General features: G+C 44.6%; 1 protein-coding gene across 5 annotated transcripts in view; it reads left to right on the top strand.

Annotated features, from left to right (window-relative positions):
- Positions 1-14,426, top strand: part of Bnc2 (basonuclin 2) — a 329,157-nt gene that overhangs the window by 171,779 nt on the left and 142,952 nt on the right. For all 5 annotated transcript variants that reach the window (XM_023715850.1, XM_004631723.3, XM_023715849.1 and 2 more), the window contains one exon: positions 5,003-5,238. In XM_023715850.1, the coding sequence (XP_023571618.1) occupies positions 5,092-5,238 (147 nt within the window). In that variant the 5' untranslated portion in view covers positions 5,003-5,091. The remainder of the gene's footprint in view (positions 1-5,002; positions 5,239-14,426) is intronic.

Raw genomic sequence — 14,426 nt, 5'->3', positions numbered from 1 at the left:
GCGGCATCAGTGTCTTCTAGAGACATGTGGCCCCGTTCGGGCCCCGGAGCAGGAACTCAGGTGGTGGTGCGGCCCAGCCCCGGCGGGACTCTGATGCACGCAGGGATTGCGAGCCGCTGCCTTGGCTGCCTCTGCCTGTGCTGCTGTCCTCCTCTCTCACCTGACCTTCTGCAGCCTTCCTTTTCCTGTGCTACAGTGCTGTGTCAAGTTGCATGCATAGCATGTGTACTGCCTGCATCTGTCTGCCTTTCAGGGTGCAAGCTGTGGCATAATGTTTTTATCAATATACGGTACCTACTTCACTGGTAAGTTAATTAGTACTGGCGAACAAATGAATCTCTGCATCAGTGGAGGAGGAGAACATGTTAGGAGAAATGGTAACCAGCAGGTCAGTTGCTTTGGAGAGATCATGGAGAATAATAATAATGGTAATAATAATAATAATAATAATAATAAAAAGCTATTGCATTTCAGTGTAAGTCAGATGTTGGTGACCTTTGAAATGCTTGCTTCAGCAGAGTAATGGGCACGAAGCCCAGATTACTGGGAGTAAGGGACTGCCAGCATGCTGAAGGCTCGAAATTTCCATATGGACTGTTTATCTGAACATGTGTCAGGAACAGAATTGAAATTGTAAGTCACCTTAGGCTGATTCCCTAACCCCTCTGCGCCTGTGATCTCAGAATACCTGTGTGTGTTTTTATTTTTTTTATTTTTTTAAATTTTTATTTATTTGTGTGTGTGTGTGTGTGTGTGGTGTGTGTGTGTGTGTGTGTGTGTGTGTGTGTGGCCAGCTCAGCCCACCAGGGGGCGGGGCTGGCTGGCATGTGGTGCTTGGGGATTGAACCGTGGTCCCTGTACTTTGCTAAGCCTGTTCTAAGTAGGTGCTTTAGACCACTGAGCCATCTCACCAGCCCCCCTGTGTGTGTTTTTAATTAAAAGGTTTCAGATGATAGTTATGAGCCCCTAGAATGGTACCTAACACAGAATGATGCTGAAGTAATCATTTCCTTTAGCGAATCTCAATCACCATTATTTTGCATCATTGCTGTTGAAGACATCATTCTTTGTAAATTCTTTTAAAGATGAGAAACTGTTTAGGATACTCCTCATTCCGATCATTGCAGAAATTATGAACTGCACTTGGCCTAGAAATAATATAGCTTTTGTTAAAACACTGGCAGCAACTTCAACTACATGGATCTAGCAGGAGAAGTGGCCCGAAAGGTAACTGTGTTCATCGGGACTTTTTTATTCTTTTTGGCACAGCTTCTTACTATATAGCCCAGGCTGGCCTTCAACTCAAGGTGGTCCTGCTGCTTCAGCCTCCCGAGCGCTGGGATTACAGTTGTGCGCCACCACATCCAGCTGGTTGGGACTTTCTTAGTTTCAAGTTACAGGACGCTGCTTCAAGGAGTGGGGGACAAAGGTGGGAGGAAAGGATGAGAGAGAGGAGCTTATACTGGCTCAGGTGAGGTGAAAGGCTCCTGTTGGAAGCACCACCAAATCGTGTAGGTTAAATTATAATATTAATACTGGTTTTTGTTTTTGTTTTGTTTTTTGTGTAAATGGGGATTGAATTCAGGCCTTTGTGCTTGCCAGGGAAGCACTTATTCTACTGAGTCATCTCCCTGGCCCAATACTGTTCTTTTATAGATTACCTTGCAAACTAACTTGTGTATTTATGTTCTCAAACATTTGTAGTAACTACAAATTTAGAGGAAAGAAAAGAAATTCCCACTAGATCTACCAGATTCTTCGTTCGGCCGGCCGGCCGGCCTGCCTGCCTGCCTACCTGCCTGCCTGCCTGCCTGCCTGCCTGCCTGCCTGCCTGGCCCCTGTCTCTTCCTTGCCTGTTCCTGAACAGGTCATGCTCAGGGACCGGGCTGTATCGCTCTTTCTCACCATGCTGGCGTTTGTCATACTCCTCGATCTGTCTGTTTTAGATCTGAATGTTCTATCAACATTCAAACATGTAAAATTTGGCAGCAGTTCAGCCTCAGTTTGCAGATATTATGACGCTAAGAAGCCGTAACTTACCTTTTGGTCCTCCAAGAATACTTTCCTTCAAGTTGCCACAGCTGGGTTGGTGACTCAGTGTGACTCTGTAGCCATAAGGCAGAACATTTTGGTACATTTGAGAAACTTGAGGTTTGATGTTCATGTTGAAATCTAGGGATGATTTCTGTAGACTGGCTAAATTTCTTTCACACACTTATTTATGACTCATACAGATAATTGCTGCCTAAATTAGAGTATTTTCTTTTAAGGGTTTTCCACCACCAGTACTGGTATTGACTTTATTCATCTATCTAGCCTAAAATTTTATCTTCTATATCAGGGCCTAATGCTGGCCAGATGCCTGTTGGGATAAAGTTTTACTGAATCACAGACCTATATATCCCTTAGTTGCGGCCTTATCTATCCTTGGCCCCTTCCTGCTGTAACAGCACAGGTGAGTAGCTGTGAGCGTGAATATATGACCCACAGGCCTAAAACAGTGATTATTGGGCCATACAGAATAAATTGTTGACTCTTGCTGTGGACTGTACTTAGGTTTTGTCACAGTATTTCTTTCTACTTCTTGACACATACGGCAGATTTAGGAAGAAAAGATAGGTGATTTCTATATTATAATTCTACTCTCTAGTGTTCCATAAAGTGTTTAAAGGAAAATACCTGTTGCACTTAACAATTGTTTGAACAACTTCCCTTTTTTCTGTACCTGCAACCACCGTTTTGCTCTTTTCATCTTTCTTTCTTTTTTTGGCGGAACCAGGGATTGAACTCAGGCCCTTGTGCTTGCCAGGGAAGTGCTTATTCTACTGAGCCATCTCCTGTTCTCTCTTTTCATCTTTGAAAACAATCACCTTTCTTAGTGAGTTTGGAGACGGGAGTGCCACGTCCCTTGGCACTTGAATGCATTTGCCTGTGTGCCGCACACAGAGGCATGGAGGGCCACACGCCTGCACGGAAAGTGCTTTTGCCCCTGTGCCGTCCTCGTGGTGTCACCTGTGTTGTGGCCAGAGCCATGGTGATTTCTAAAGAAGTGGTTAGTGAGGTTCAAAAGAGCTGCTGGAGGGAAACAGGAGAAGCAGCTTTCCTCTGTTTGTCGCTAGATTCTGTAAGTAGATGGGGTGATTTCAGGGGAAGGCTGTGGAGTTAAACTGTACTTGAAGAACAGGGAGTATAGTACCTCCTTGCTGCTTTTTCTGCAGCCTAAATGCCCTGTGGAGTGAGAGAAAACTTCAATCTCTACGCTTATGAATCCCTTATCTTTCCCAAACGTTAAATTAATTTTTAAAGCTATTTATTCAAAGTTGACTTAACCACTAGAATAGGAAAGATCAGACAAATCGGCTGCAAGAAATGAAGTACGAGGAAACCCGAACTCTTTGACAAAGTATTCCTGGGAGTACATGTGTTGAATGAAGCCAGCGGGCAGATGATAAGGGCCTTTCCACTGTGGATATAAGAAAGCAATTTATCAAGAGTACATGAACTCTCTGGTGAGCACAAGTCAGGAGGAAATGAGAGTGGAGGAGGAGCCCTGGAAAAATACATTAAAAATACTAAAAAAAAGAAAAGCCCCGTGGGCCTGCGCTTTTGGATCCCTTAATTATCATGTAGGAATACTAGCGTGCTAAAGTAGGAGTGGTTCAGATTGCACATGGATGACAGCCCGTGCTGTTTTGGGGTAAAATGCTTCGAGGAACCCTTGAGGAAGGCGGTGCAGTGGCTTAGGCTTTGCCAGAATGTGGGCTACGCTCACGTGTGGTTATGATTCAAGCCAGGAGGTTTTCTGATGCTCGTTTGCCGGCCTCAGAGGTTAAATGAGCACATTTGAGGTTTCTGCGCTTATCTCCTTAGCAGTCTCTGTAGGAGCAGATGAGGAGATTGGGGCAGTCTGTGGGAATGCTTACCACGTCCTCCTGCGCAGGATCCTAGGCGCTCTGGCCCATCAGCTGGGGCAGCGTCTCTGAGTTCTTAGCTGAGACGGTGTGAAGTCAGTCATTGATGTTCAAGAAACTGAGGCAGAATGGACAGTAGGGTTCACCTCAGCTCACAGGTAGAAGGGAGCTAGAATTTATGACTTTACCATAAGTCGTTTAGTTCCAACGTGGAGATACTCTTTCTCAGGGTTGAAGAGAAAGAGAGCCCATTTGTTGAAATAATGCTTCCTTTAAAGTCTTCAAGAATGGCCATCTTTCATTTTCTCCATTGAGATAAGAGTTGAAATAGGCAAAAATTTACAAATTTTGATTGTAGTCATTTAATTTTTATTTTGACAGCCTTATCAGAATTTTTACAAAGTAACTAATTATAACTTGAACTTGTTTTTCCCATAAGTAGCTTTTAAAGAACGTGCCAATGAAGACGAAACCATGGAACGTGTAAAAGCCAGGAAGATGCTAGGAGGAGAGGCAAGCTTTCAGAGCCTTCCCCTTGGCTAATTTGAGTTGTAGGTCTAGCTCCCTGGATGGGTTGTCTCACTATTCCCTGCAGTCTAAAAATACACAGGTGTTTTACCAAGCGAATTGTATTTGAAAAATATTTGATACTGGCTGTGCCTCTTCTTGCAGCCTGAAGACGAAATTGTAAGGGTTTGCAGTTGCTGTTCAGCTTTTTTCTTTTTTAATGAGAAGACCAAGGACATCCTGGTGGTGTGAGTTGAGCTGTTGTAGTTCAGCAAATTAGTCATGTTTTTAAAGCTGGCAGCAGTCATTTAAAAGTATTTTTATTGATTCTCTTTTTGCAAGTTGTGTTTTTCATTTGTTGTTGTCTACAATTTATAAACCCTAAATTACAGAGAAAAGGGGGGATTCAAAGAGAAAAATGGAAGGGAAAGAAAGGGTCTCAATTAAGACCTCCCTGGCCCAGCAGGACCTGTTGGTAGACTTGGGGCCCTGTGACATGCAGTGACATCTCCACTCTCTCTGACTCCATCCTTTCTCTTTTCTTGTCCCTTCTCATCCTGGCAACCTCTGTGGGATGACCCCAGCCCTGGACAAGCTCAGCACGCAGCACCTGTACCACCCCACCCAGGTGGAAATCGTGCAGTCCAACGTGGTGTTCGACATCAGCAGCCTGATGCTCTATGGGACTCAGGCGGTGCCGGTGAGGCTGAAGATCCTGTTGGACCGGCTCTTCAGTGTCCTGAAGCAGGAGGAAGTGCTGCACATCCTGCATGGCCTGGGCTGGACGCTGCGGGACTACGTCCGAGGATACATTCTGCAGGTAGGGCAGGGCCCGAGCCTGTGGACGGGCAGGCCAGCAGAGCCGAGGGCGCACGTTCTCCTTCCCGGCCCGGCAAGCCAGGTGCCTGCACTCTTGTCTGGTCCAGGATTGGGAAGGAAGCTGGCACAGTGGGCACGTGGAGCCTGGGCTTGTGGCCTCGTAGAGGGGTGTGGCCTGTTCACTAGCTCACCTCCATTTATGCGTTTTGCATTCAACTCCTTCCCAACAAAGTGGGTCTGTTTCCCTTATGTGTTAGTAACTATTGAAGCCTTGTTAACAAGGAGGGCTCTTCCAGGTGGGCGACGATGTGTGAAAGCTGGAGGTCTCACTCCATCTGTGGGCTCCTCCTCACGCTCAGTGAGAGACGTGCTGTTTTCCTTTGTCGTCTGTACACCCGCACGACTTCCTGTGCATTTATCTGTATCAAAGGAAGGACTGGAAGCTATGTAAACTCCCTGCCTGTGTGACCTGGGAGACATCCCCTGTAGCTGTCAGAGGTTCCATTCTGAGAGCCGCAGTTCTGTCAGATTGGTCTTCACAGTACCTGTTCGTGCAGCCCGCAGCCTCTGCTTTGCACCAGTGACGCTTCTGATCTCACAGCCCGCAGCCCTGTGGGGGGGCCTCAGGCCTTCGTCCCAGCCCAGCCAGTCTGTCTTCTCTGGTATGTTTCGGGCAGTACTAAGTGGATGCTTGTCAGTGGACGCTTGGCCTCTCACCTGTTCTTGCGGCCACCTGTCTTCCTTCCACCCCGGGGGGAGATGTTGAGAGGAGCGTGCCGGAGGCCCTGGGATCCACAAGCGCGAGCCACGGTGATGACACGCTGCCTGAGTGCTGAGGGAGGCCTCGGTTTGAGAAGGTGGGTCTCAAGTGGGATTTGAGTTTTCTAATGGGGCTCGTGCCAGGAGCACTGACCCCTCCAAACAAGAGCTTTGCGCCCACCCACCTGGTGTGGTGCTGGAGTTGGGTATCAGTGCTGTAGCTGAGGCCCGCCGCGCTGAGCAGGACCAGGGCTGCCAGCGTGGGATGTGGCAGAGGGGAGCTTCGTGCCTGGCCCCTGCTTAACCTGTATCAGAGCACACAGAGTCCCGTCATTTCCTGCATGCTATTTATGGGCTTGGGGCAGGAAAGGACAGCAGTAGGGCGGTGGTGAGGGGACGTGGAGAAAGGAGGAGGGAAGGCAGTGACCTGTGCCCACAGGACAGGGCACTTACTTCAGCGAGCCCCTCGCGTGGAGGGCACAGACAGCGGCCGTCAGACGAGAGGATGGCGCTGACAGCCACAGGTTGCATTTTCGGTTTCGAGGGCATGTTCACAACATTATCTCATTTGCCTCAGGATGAGGACAACTCTAGTAGGGTAATGGGGCAAATAAGGCCCTAAGTAGTCAGAGGACATGAAGGGCCAGCAGGGCCAGCAGGAGGGGCCGAGAAAATAAAGCAAGGGACTCGTTTTGTGGTCCCCGCCTGTTCTGGCCCTGACGCCAATGCAGCGCCACATCATTCCATGCCGTGTCCGAAATATGGCCAGCTGTCTGTTTGGGGCTTCCTTTTTCCCCCACATGCAAAGGAGGAAACCCCTCACAGAAGTCTGAATTGGGACTGTGAGTGTGGCTAAGGGCGCCCTTCAAAGCCTGCAGGTGTTTCGCTACGGTGGAGTACCGCGGTTTTACTGTCTTCACGGTAACGTCGTTTCTCCATCAGTGCTGCGCGTAAGGTCCACGCCACGTTCTGCGTCCGGTGAGGTGGGCATCCGCCTCCCGCGTTTCTGTCCGACGGCGAGTGTGCGGCTGTGCTGGCTTGCCGTGAAAGCAGCCTCGTGCATGTGAGCTGCCGGCCCTTCTGCTGGCGCTGCAGTCTGCCGTGAATGGAGCTGCCCCGGTCCTTCCGTAAAATATCATGTAGGTGTTCCTTTTTTCCCACGTTTCAGTGCACCTCTAAGGCAGGTATAGAAAGTGTACTCTTTAGAAATGTACTTTATATTTCTTGCGTAGTGCGAAATCCCTGAATTTAAGGATTAAAATTTGCAAGAGAAATTAAATATGAAAGAAAAATTTAGCAAAGACCCACAAACTAACATGTATAAACTATCTTACTTGAAGGTAAAATATTTTTATATAAGAAACGCCCTAAAACATGACACTTAAGTTATAATTAATTTCATTAATTTAATTTAATTTAATTTATATATGGTGAATCAAACTCGGGAGCACTTGCCAGGTAGTACTGTGCCGTTGAGCTGTATCTCCAGCCATTGCTAATTTAATGTAAAATTTGAAAAATATAAAATTGTATATACCGTTTTTCCATTCAGGGTACACAATTTACATTTTCAGAAAAACCACAGTTTTTTTTTTTTTTTTTTTTTTTTTTTTTTTTTTGCGGAACCAGGGTTTGAACTCAGACCCTTGTGCTTGCCAGGGAAGCACTTATTCTACTGAGCCATCTCCCCACCTCCCATAGATCTTTTTTTTAACATTGAGGGAAGTCAAGGTTTAGTGTATGTCTTATTTTATTGATAGATGTAATTGATGGACTATAGATTTTAATTAAATTATGATTTTTGTCATTCATCATTTAAAATATACCTATTCCTTGTAAAAATAGTTCTTATGTTCAAAAGCAGCAAAAGGATGTAGGACTCAAAACGATTTTCAATTAGTGAAAAAATACTCGTGTGTGTGTGTGTGTGTGTGTGTGTGTGTGTGATATAGCTAGACTACAAAGATAAACCCCTTTTTTCTAAATGTGTTACTTGATTGTTGGCCAATATTTTCAAAATTTTATGTACTAATGCTAAAGTACGCGCAAGCACCTTAGAAAATAATTACGTGCAGCAGTTTTGTACAGGTGGACTGTAAAATGTGTCTAAAAGCAGTGCACCTCTGTGATGCCCTGTTGGTGTGGAGTCATTTTATCTGGCTGAAACTCAATTGTCTTGTAGCCCTAAAGGCATCAATTTTAACATTATTGCTCTCAACAAGAGTATATTGAATATTATGTCAGTTAAAGGAGAATAATTATCAAGGCAAGTTAGGGTGGTTGTTAGTCTTACCACATATTGACTTGGTTAGCAGTTGGCTATAGATTGTGTTACCGGCAAATGAAGACGTACGGTAAGTTGAACTGGTCAAGCCACGATATTAATCCAACTCTCTCGGCCCAGCCCACATCCTCTTGTGCACCCAGCTACTCTGCCTTCAGAAATAGTTGCAGATGTGGAAGAGTAGTAAGTATGTGGTTTGAGATTTGAATTTGGGGTGGTGGGGAAAAGGGGTGGACTACTTAAGACTATGATTTAGAGACTATCATGCATGAAGAGGCAGAAAGGAAGATAACAGTGACGCCAGAGATTGGTTTAAAAGACTGGCACCTCAGCTGAGGACCCTGTACTGTTTTCATTGAAAACTACCTTTCAGTTACTTGATTATCTGTATAATTTGTAAATTAGCCAGTTGAGTGTAAAATACATAAAATGAACTGTAGTTATTTAGGAAATATAGGCAAAAAAATCCAGTGTTCACAATGTATATACTCAGAAGACACAGAGAAATAAGGTAAATTTTAAACAAGGAGAAAATGGATAAAATGGTGATGTGCAGTTCAGTGCTGCAGCCTAAATATAAGGATGATGTGATGTTTTCTGCTGCTAAAGGACACTTGTTATTTCAGATCCTTCTCGTGGTGCATCTGTTGGCAACCAATGAAGCAGCGCTCCCCCCTCCTGTCCTTTCATCATTTTACCTCCCTCTTTGACTACAAAACTGATTTTCAGTTTAGTGTAGCATTTTAAAATACTATATTTTACTATACACTATATTTTATGCTATAAAATACTAGTTTAATACAGATTTTCAGTTTCATACAGTATTTTAAAAATCAGTTTTTTCATACTCTCTTTTTAGTTTGAACATGTAACTGGTTTGCCTGTGCTCGCTCACTAGCCTCTCTGGGGCTCTCCCCGTTTGCCGGCATCCAGAAGTGACACTGATGGAACGCGGAGAGCTACCTCAGACGTTCTGAACGTGACTGAGGGGTCTGCAGCCAGCGGGAGGTCCTCTTGAGTCTCTGTGTCTTAGGAGAAGGAGCCCAACTCTGGAAGGGCATTCTCCAGCACTAAGGGGGCATTGGTCTTTTGGAAGCTCGTCTTAGACTTAGGAGAATCTACATATTTGATCCTTACGATGTATGTTAGCATCATCCAGGTGCTGAGGTTTGGGGGCGGTGGCTTGTGAGAGCAGAGAAACAGCTTTTCCCACTTTGTAACCTTTTGCCATCAGGCAAATCAGAAGCATTCAGTGCCTGATCTGAACAAACGCAGGTCTTCTTCAGCATTAAGATATTTATAGGTAGTGTTTCTTCTGTCTGGAGTACCCTGTTCCACTATAGAGATGGGTATTTGTTGTCTTTCAGCTGTCAGCCAAAGTTCCACTTTTTACACAGAACCAAATGCACCGGGGGATCTTTTCCTTTGTGACTCTATCTTAAGACTCTTTTCTTCAAGTTTCCACCACAGTTTAAAATCAGCCAGTTAAGCCAGTTGTTAGAATGTTTTCCTGGGTTCGTTACTAGCGAATAACACTAGTGCAGGGCATTGAACAACTATTGGTTAAAGGAACAGGAAAAGAAACCTTAAATTGATATAGCTTGAGGTTCAGTATGGATCTCATGGAATACCAGTTTCAGTTGGTCTAGAGGCCCTTGGAGGTGGTGGTGGCTGGGGTTTTTTTATTTTTTATTTTTTAAAATTAAAAGAGAATATAGAGTAGTATTTAAAAAGAAAAAATTACAAATGATACAGAATTTCACTAAACAAAACAATATGAATTTGACAGTATTTGTTGTATAGCACAGTATTGTCTTCAGATTAGTTGTTCAGATTACAAGATATATGCATGCAAAATTGAAAAAAGAAAAAGAAAATGTTAAAAGAAATTAAGAGAGAAAAAGGGTAAAAAATGAAAACAATTAGCGTTAACCGCTCCTTTCCACAGACCAGCAGAAATCCACAGTATAATTATCCAAACCATCCTGCTTACGTACATAGACACATCTCTTGCCCCCACTCCCTCTCCTGTCCTCATCTCAGTAACTCAGATTCCGAGGGACTGGTTGTGGTGGCTGCAGCTGAGCTCTTGAGGACAGTAAGAAGCCAAGACTCCCGTGCTAGCAGTCTGTGTAAGAGAAGTGCTTTGTGGTGTCTGTGTGGTAGAAAATGTCAGCACTTACCAGCACTTGCATTTAAGCTGCTTTGGTGTAGTAAGTGCACGTGAGCCAGCTCTTCCGACTTCTCTTACAGTTATTGCCAGTGAATCGGCATTACTGGACTTGAGGCACAGAGGGGTTCGGAGGCTTCCCCGTGATCACAAAAATGGCTCATGGGTGTGGAAGAGACAGTGTAGATTTCTTGAAGCTAAGTACCACCTAACCTTTGTTAGCCCCAATACGCCTGATACTACCAGCCTGGTGCAGCTGTAGAGCTCATAAAATTCTAGATGAGGAAAGTTTTGAAGCCTGACTGTAACTCAGATCTCTGACTCTTAAGGGCAGTGTTTGGGTGTTTGATTTTTGTTTGTTTTTCTTAAGAATACCAAACTATCTTCCTAGAAAATATTCTGTGAGGGTTTTTTTTTTTTAAATTTGGAAAGCACAGTTAGAGGCAGAAAGAAGGCCTGAAAACTTTGAACTAGTGACCAACTTAAAATCTCTTGCATTTGCATAATAAATAAATAAAAAGCAAGATAGCTCAGCAGACTTAAGTGCCTGCTTAGGCAAGCATAGGGACCCAGGTTCAGTGCCCCCACTCCCGCCCTGCACCTCATGCCCTGCTTGTCCTGCCCCCAGGTGCATTGAGCTGGCCACAGAGTCCGGGTTTGGTGGCGCACACCTGTAATCCCAGAGTTGGGGAGGCAGAAAACAGGAGGATCACTATGAGTCCGAGCTGCTTAGTGAGACCATATACCAAATAAATAAATAAACCAGCCAACACATAAAATAAGATCTCTTGTGTTTAGTGGAAGATACATACTTTCGACTTTAGGCAAAATTAGGTGGCTGTCTTCCTTTTTTTATCTTCTCCAGATTGAACATGGTTTCAGCTATACTGTATGCGGGAGGTAGAAGACGGAGGAAATAGTAACTCATTTTAGGCCCTAAAAACACAGCCAGGTTGGAAGGCAAAAGAACTTTGGATAGTGAATCAGAAACTTGACATGCGGCTCGGGGTGCGCCTCCGCGGTAGAGTGTATACCTAGCGCATTCTGTTCCCTGCGTTCAAACCCCAGCACCCAGAAAAGAAATAAAAGTGGAAATCAGGCTCAGTTCCCAGTTCTGACCCTGACTGTTGATGTTAGCACAGTCTTAACTTGTTCGCCTTGAAAGCTGAGATCGTCCCATTTCTCTCTTGCACTTGAGAGCCCAGGAAGTGATGCAGGTGAAATGTCATGAGCTCCTGTTCAGTAAATTGGTATTTTCCCTTCTGTGTAAAGTTAACTGAACAGTTATCGCAGGGAAATGGCAGAACGCTGAACACGCTTTTCTGCAGTAATCAAATACTTCAATAGTAAATACACTTTAGGCGTCAGTGTCCGACGCTAGTGAGGTAAGTATGTTCTTTTGGGGCAGAAGCCTGAGATATTCGTGCTCTAACGCAGCAAGTGGGTTTCTCCCCACAAGGCTAGACAACCTTCTTGGTTGGTGAAAGCTTTCGTTTCAGAAGTAACTTGAAGAAAGGGTGATTTAGGGCCACTGCTGCTTTGCGGCTCTGCCACCCTCTGGGGTTTTAGGTGTCTCATCCAGGTCACAGCCCTGAGAAACAATGGGCATTTTGGGGACATTTTCATTGGTTGGATCTGGAGGTGGAGGCGGGTGCTTCTGTCTGCATGTCCCTTGAGCACAATTTATGTCGCAGCGGGCCGGTGATCAAGGGAGCGAAACTGGCGCCTGAGCAGCCTGCAGCTGCCCTCCGCGTGGCGGGAGGTGGGTATGCGCGCGGCGCTCACGTGCACTGGGGGCTGTCACTGCTCTTCCCTTGGCGCAGCTGGGCCAGGAGTGCTTCCTGCGGCAGAATTGTGCAGGCAGGTTGGTGGGGTGGAGCCGGAGAGTGAGCGTAGGCCTGATCCTTCCTACCGCGGCTCCCTCACCGGTCAGCGGGGTTGGGAATGGTACCTCCTGTCTGCCATGTGAAGGTCAGACCCAGGCTGCGTATAAGTGCTTCGTAGCACCACTTACTTGCTCAGTCACCAGCTGATGTTCACTGTTAAAATGGGGGTGAAAAGTATGATAACACAAATTATTTCAGGTTACTGCTGACATGGCCATTTTTGAAATTTCTTTATAAAGTGGGCTGAGACACGGACTTCTAAATTTCACTGTGTCTCTTAGAGCAGAACGTCTTTCCAACTAGTAAGGCAAAAAGTAGCCATTATTCAACTATAAATAAGTCACATATGCAAATAAATATAGATGGGTATGTTCATTTGTACATCTGAATACAAGTAAAAGGCAGAAGAAAATAATAACACGTTGGACTTTGGGGTTGGAAAACGGGTGTAGACTTCAGCTTCATCTTTAGATAGCAGTGTTTCCTAAAAGAGATAACGTTTGGACGTGAATTTCTTCTTCTGTAAATATTATATGAAATCATATTTGTAAAATATGTACTAACTATACTAACTAGCTTTGATGACTACAGCATAAATGAATTTGCATAGTGCATTTTTTTGGGAAAGGTTTTGTATGTGTGTGTGTGTGTGTGTGTGTGAGTGTGTGAGTGGTCCCAGGGACTGAACTCGGGGCCTTGCACTTGTAGGCAGGTGCTTGTTTCCCCTATGAGTGCATTTATTTTTTAAAGACTTACTTTGTATGATATGATACAATCATTTTTATCACTTTTGCATTTCTATTCAATCACCTCTTCCAATGCCTTTCCAGCTACCTAGCACAGAATGAATATTTGATAAATTAGTTAAAATGATTATTATATCTAAACTTTTACCTTTTTTTTTTTAACTGGGAGTCAAACTCAGGACCTTGTGCTTGCCGGGCAGGCACTGTGCCATTGAGCTTTATCCCTAGCCCCTTACCTTTTGAATAAAAGAGAACTTTCTTGTAATAGTCAAGGGTTGGAGGTGTAGCTTGGTGATAGAATTCTTGCCTGGCATATACAGGGTCCTAGATTTGATCCCCAACACTTCAAAATAAAGAAACAAACTAGGAGGCCTTTTAAAATGGGTATTATCAGGGCCAGCCAGAGAGCACATTGGGCAGGACTGGACTTCCATCCCCAGTACACTGTGCCGGCCCTGCCCCAGGGGTATGCTGAGATGGAGATTGAGATTGGGTGTGGTGGTCTTCTCCTGTAATCCCAGTACTTGGGAGGCTGAAAATAGTAGGATCACTCTGAGTCTTATCTAGGTAGTGAGACTCTGTAGGCCCTGTACTAAATACATTTTTAAAAAAATGAGTACTATCTGACCCCATTGATTATTTTTTTTTCTAGGAAGTTTCTGAAGTAAAAAGAAGAACCTGTGTATAAATTCACTTAGGTTCTCTATAATCAATCATTCTGTATACCAGTCTGAATCTCTCAGAAACCCCCCTTGTTATAAACAAGGTGTGTTAAACAAATGATATACATTTTATGATGTACGCTGGAAGAATATATAGGTGATTGATGTAGAAGAGGGCTTAGTTGATCACAAGTAAAGACTGGATTATCACCACTGTGATAAGAGAAGTATATTTAGGGTTGGGGAGATAGCTCAGTAGAATAAGTACGTGGCTGGCAAGTGTAAGGTCCTGAGTTCAATCCCCAGTACCACAAAAAAAAAAAAAAAAAAAAAAAAAAGTATGTCTTTGTGTCGTGTCCTCAGTTGGTGAATTAGGATGCCTGTCTTTGTCAGCCGTGTACAAAAGATCGATGGTTTAAGGCTGTGTATTGTATTTATACCGTTTTTCAGAGTGCCTGGACCATATCCTGGCAATCCACCTAACCTCCCTGTTAGGCAGGTAGTTTTAGGGAATATTATCTGTAGTTTTGAAGTTGTCATGGCTGAAGGCCCCAAGCAGACTCAGAGTAGGTTGTGGAATATAGGGACTTTGAATCTCTTGGTAGCTCTTAACAATTTGAACAGCAGTGTAAATAAATACCTTAGATTCATTCAGGGGCACGGCTTGATGTCTTCTGCCAAG

This window comes from Octodon degus, unplaced genomic scaffold (genome assembly GCF_000260255.1).
Source record: "Octodon degus isolate 3935 unplaced genomic scaffold, OctDeg1.0 scaffold00044, whole genome shotgun sequence".
NCBI classification, from domain to species: domain Eukaryota; kingdom Metazoa; phylum Chordata; class Mammalia; order Rodentia; family Octodontidae; genus Octodon; species Octodon degus.
This window is presented reverse-complemented; position numbering and strand designations above follow the sequence as displayed.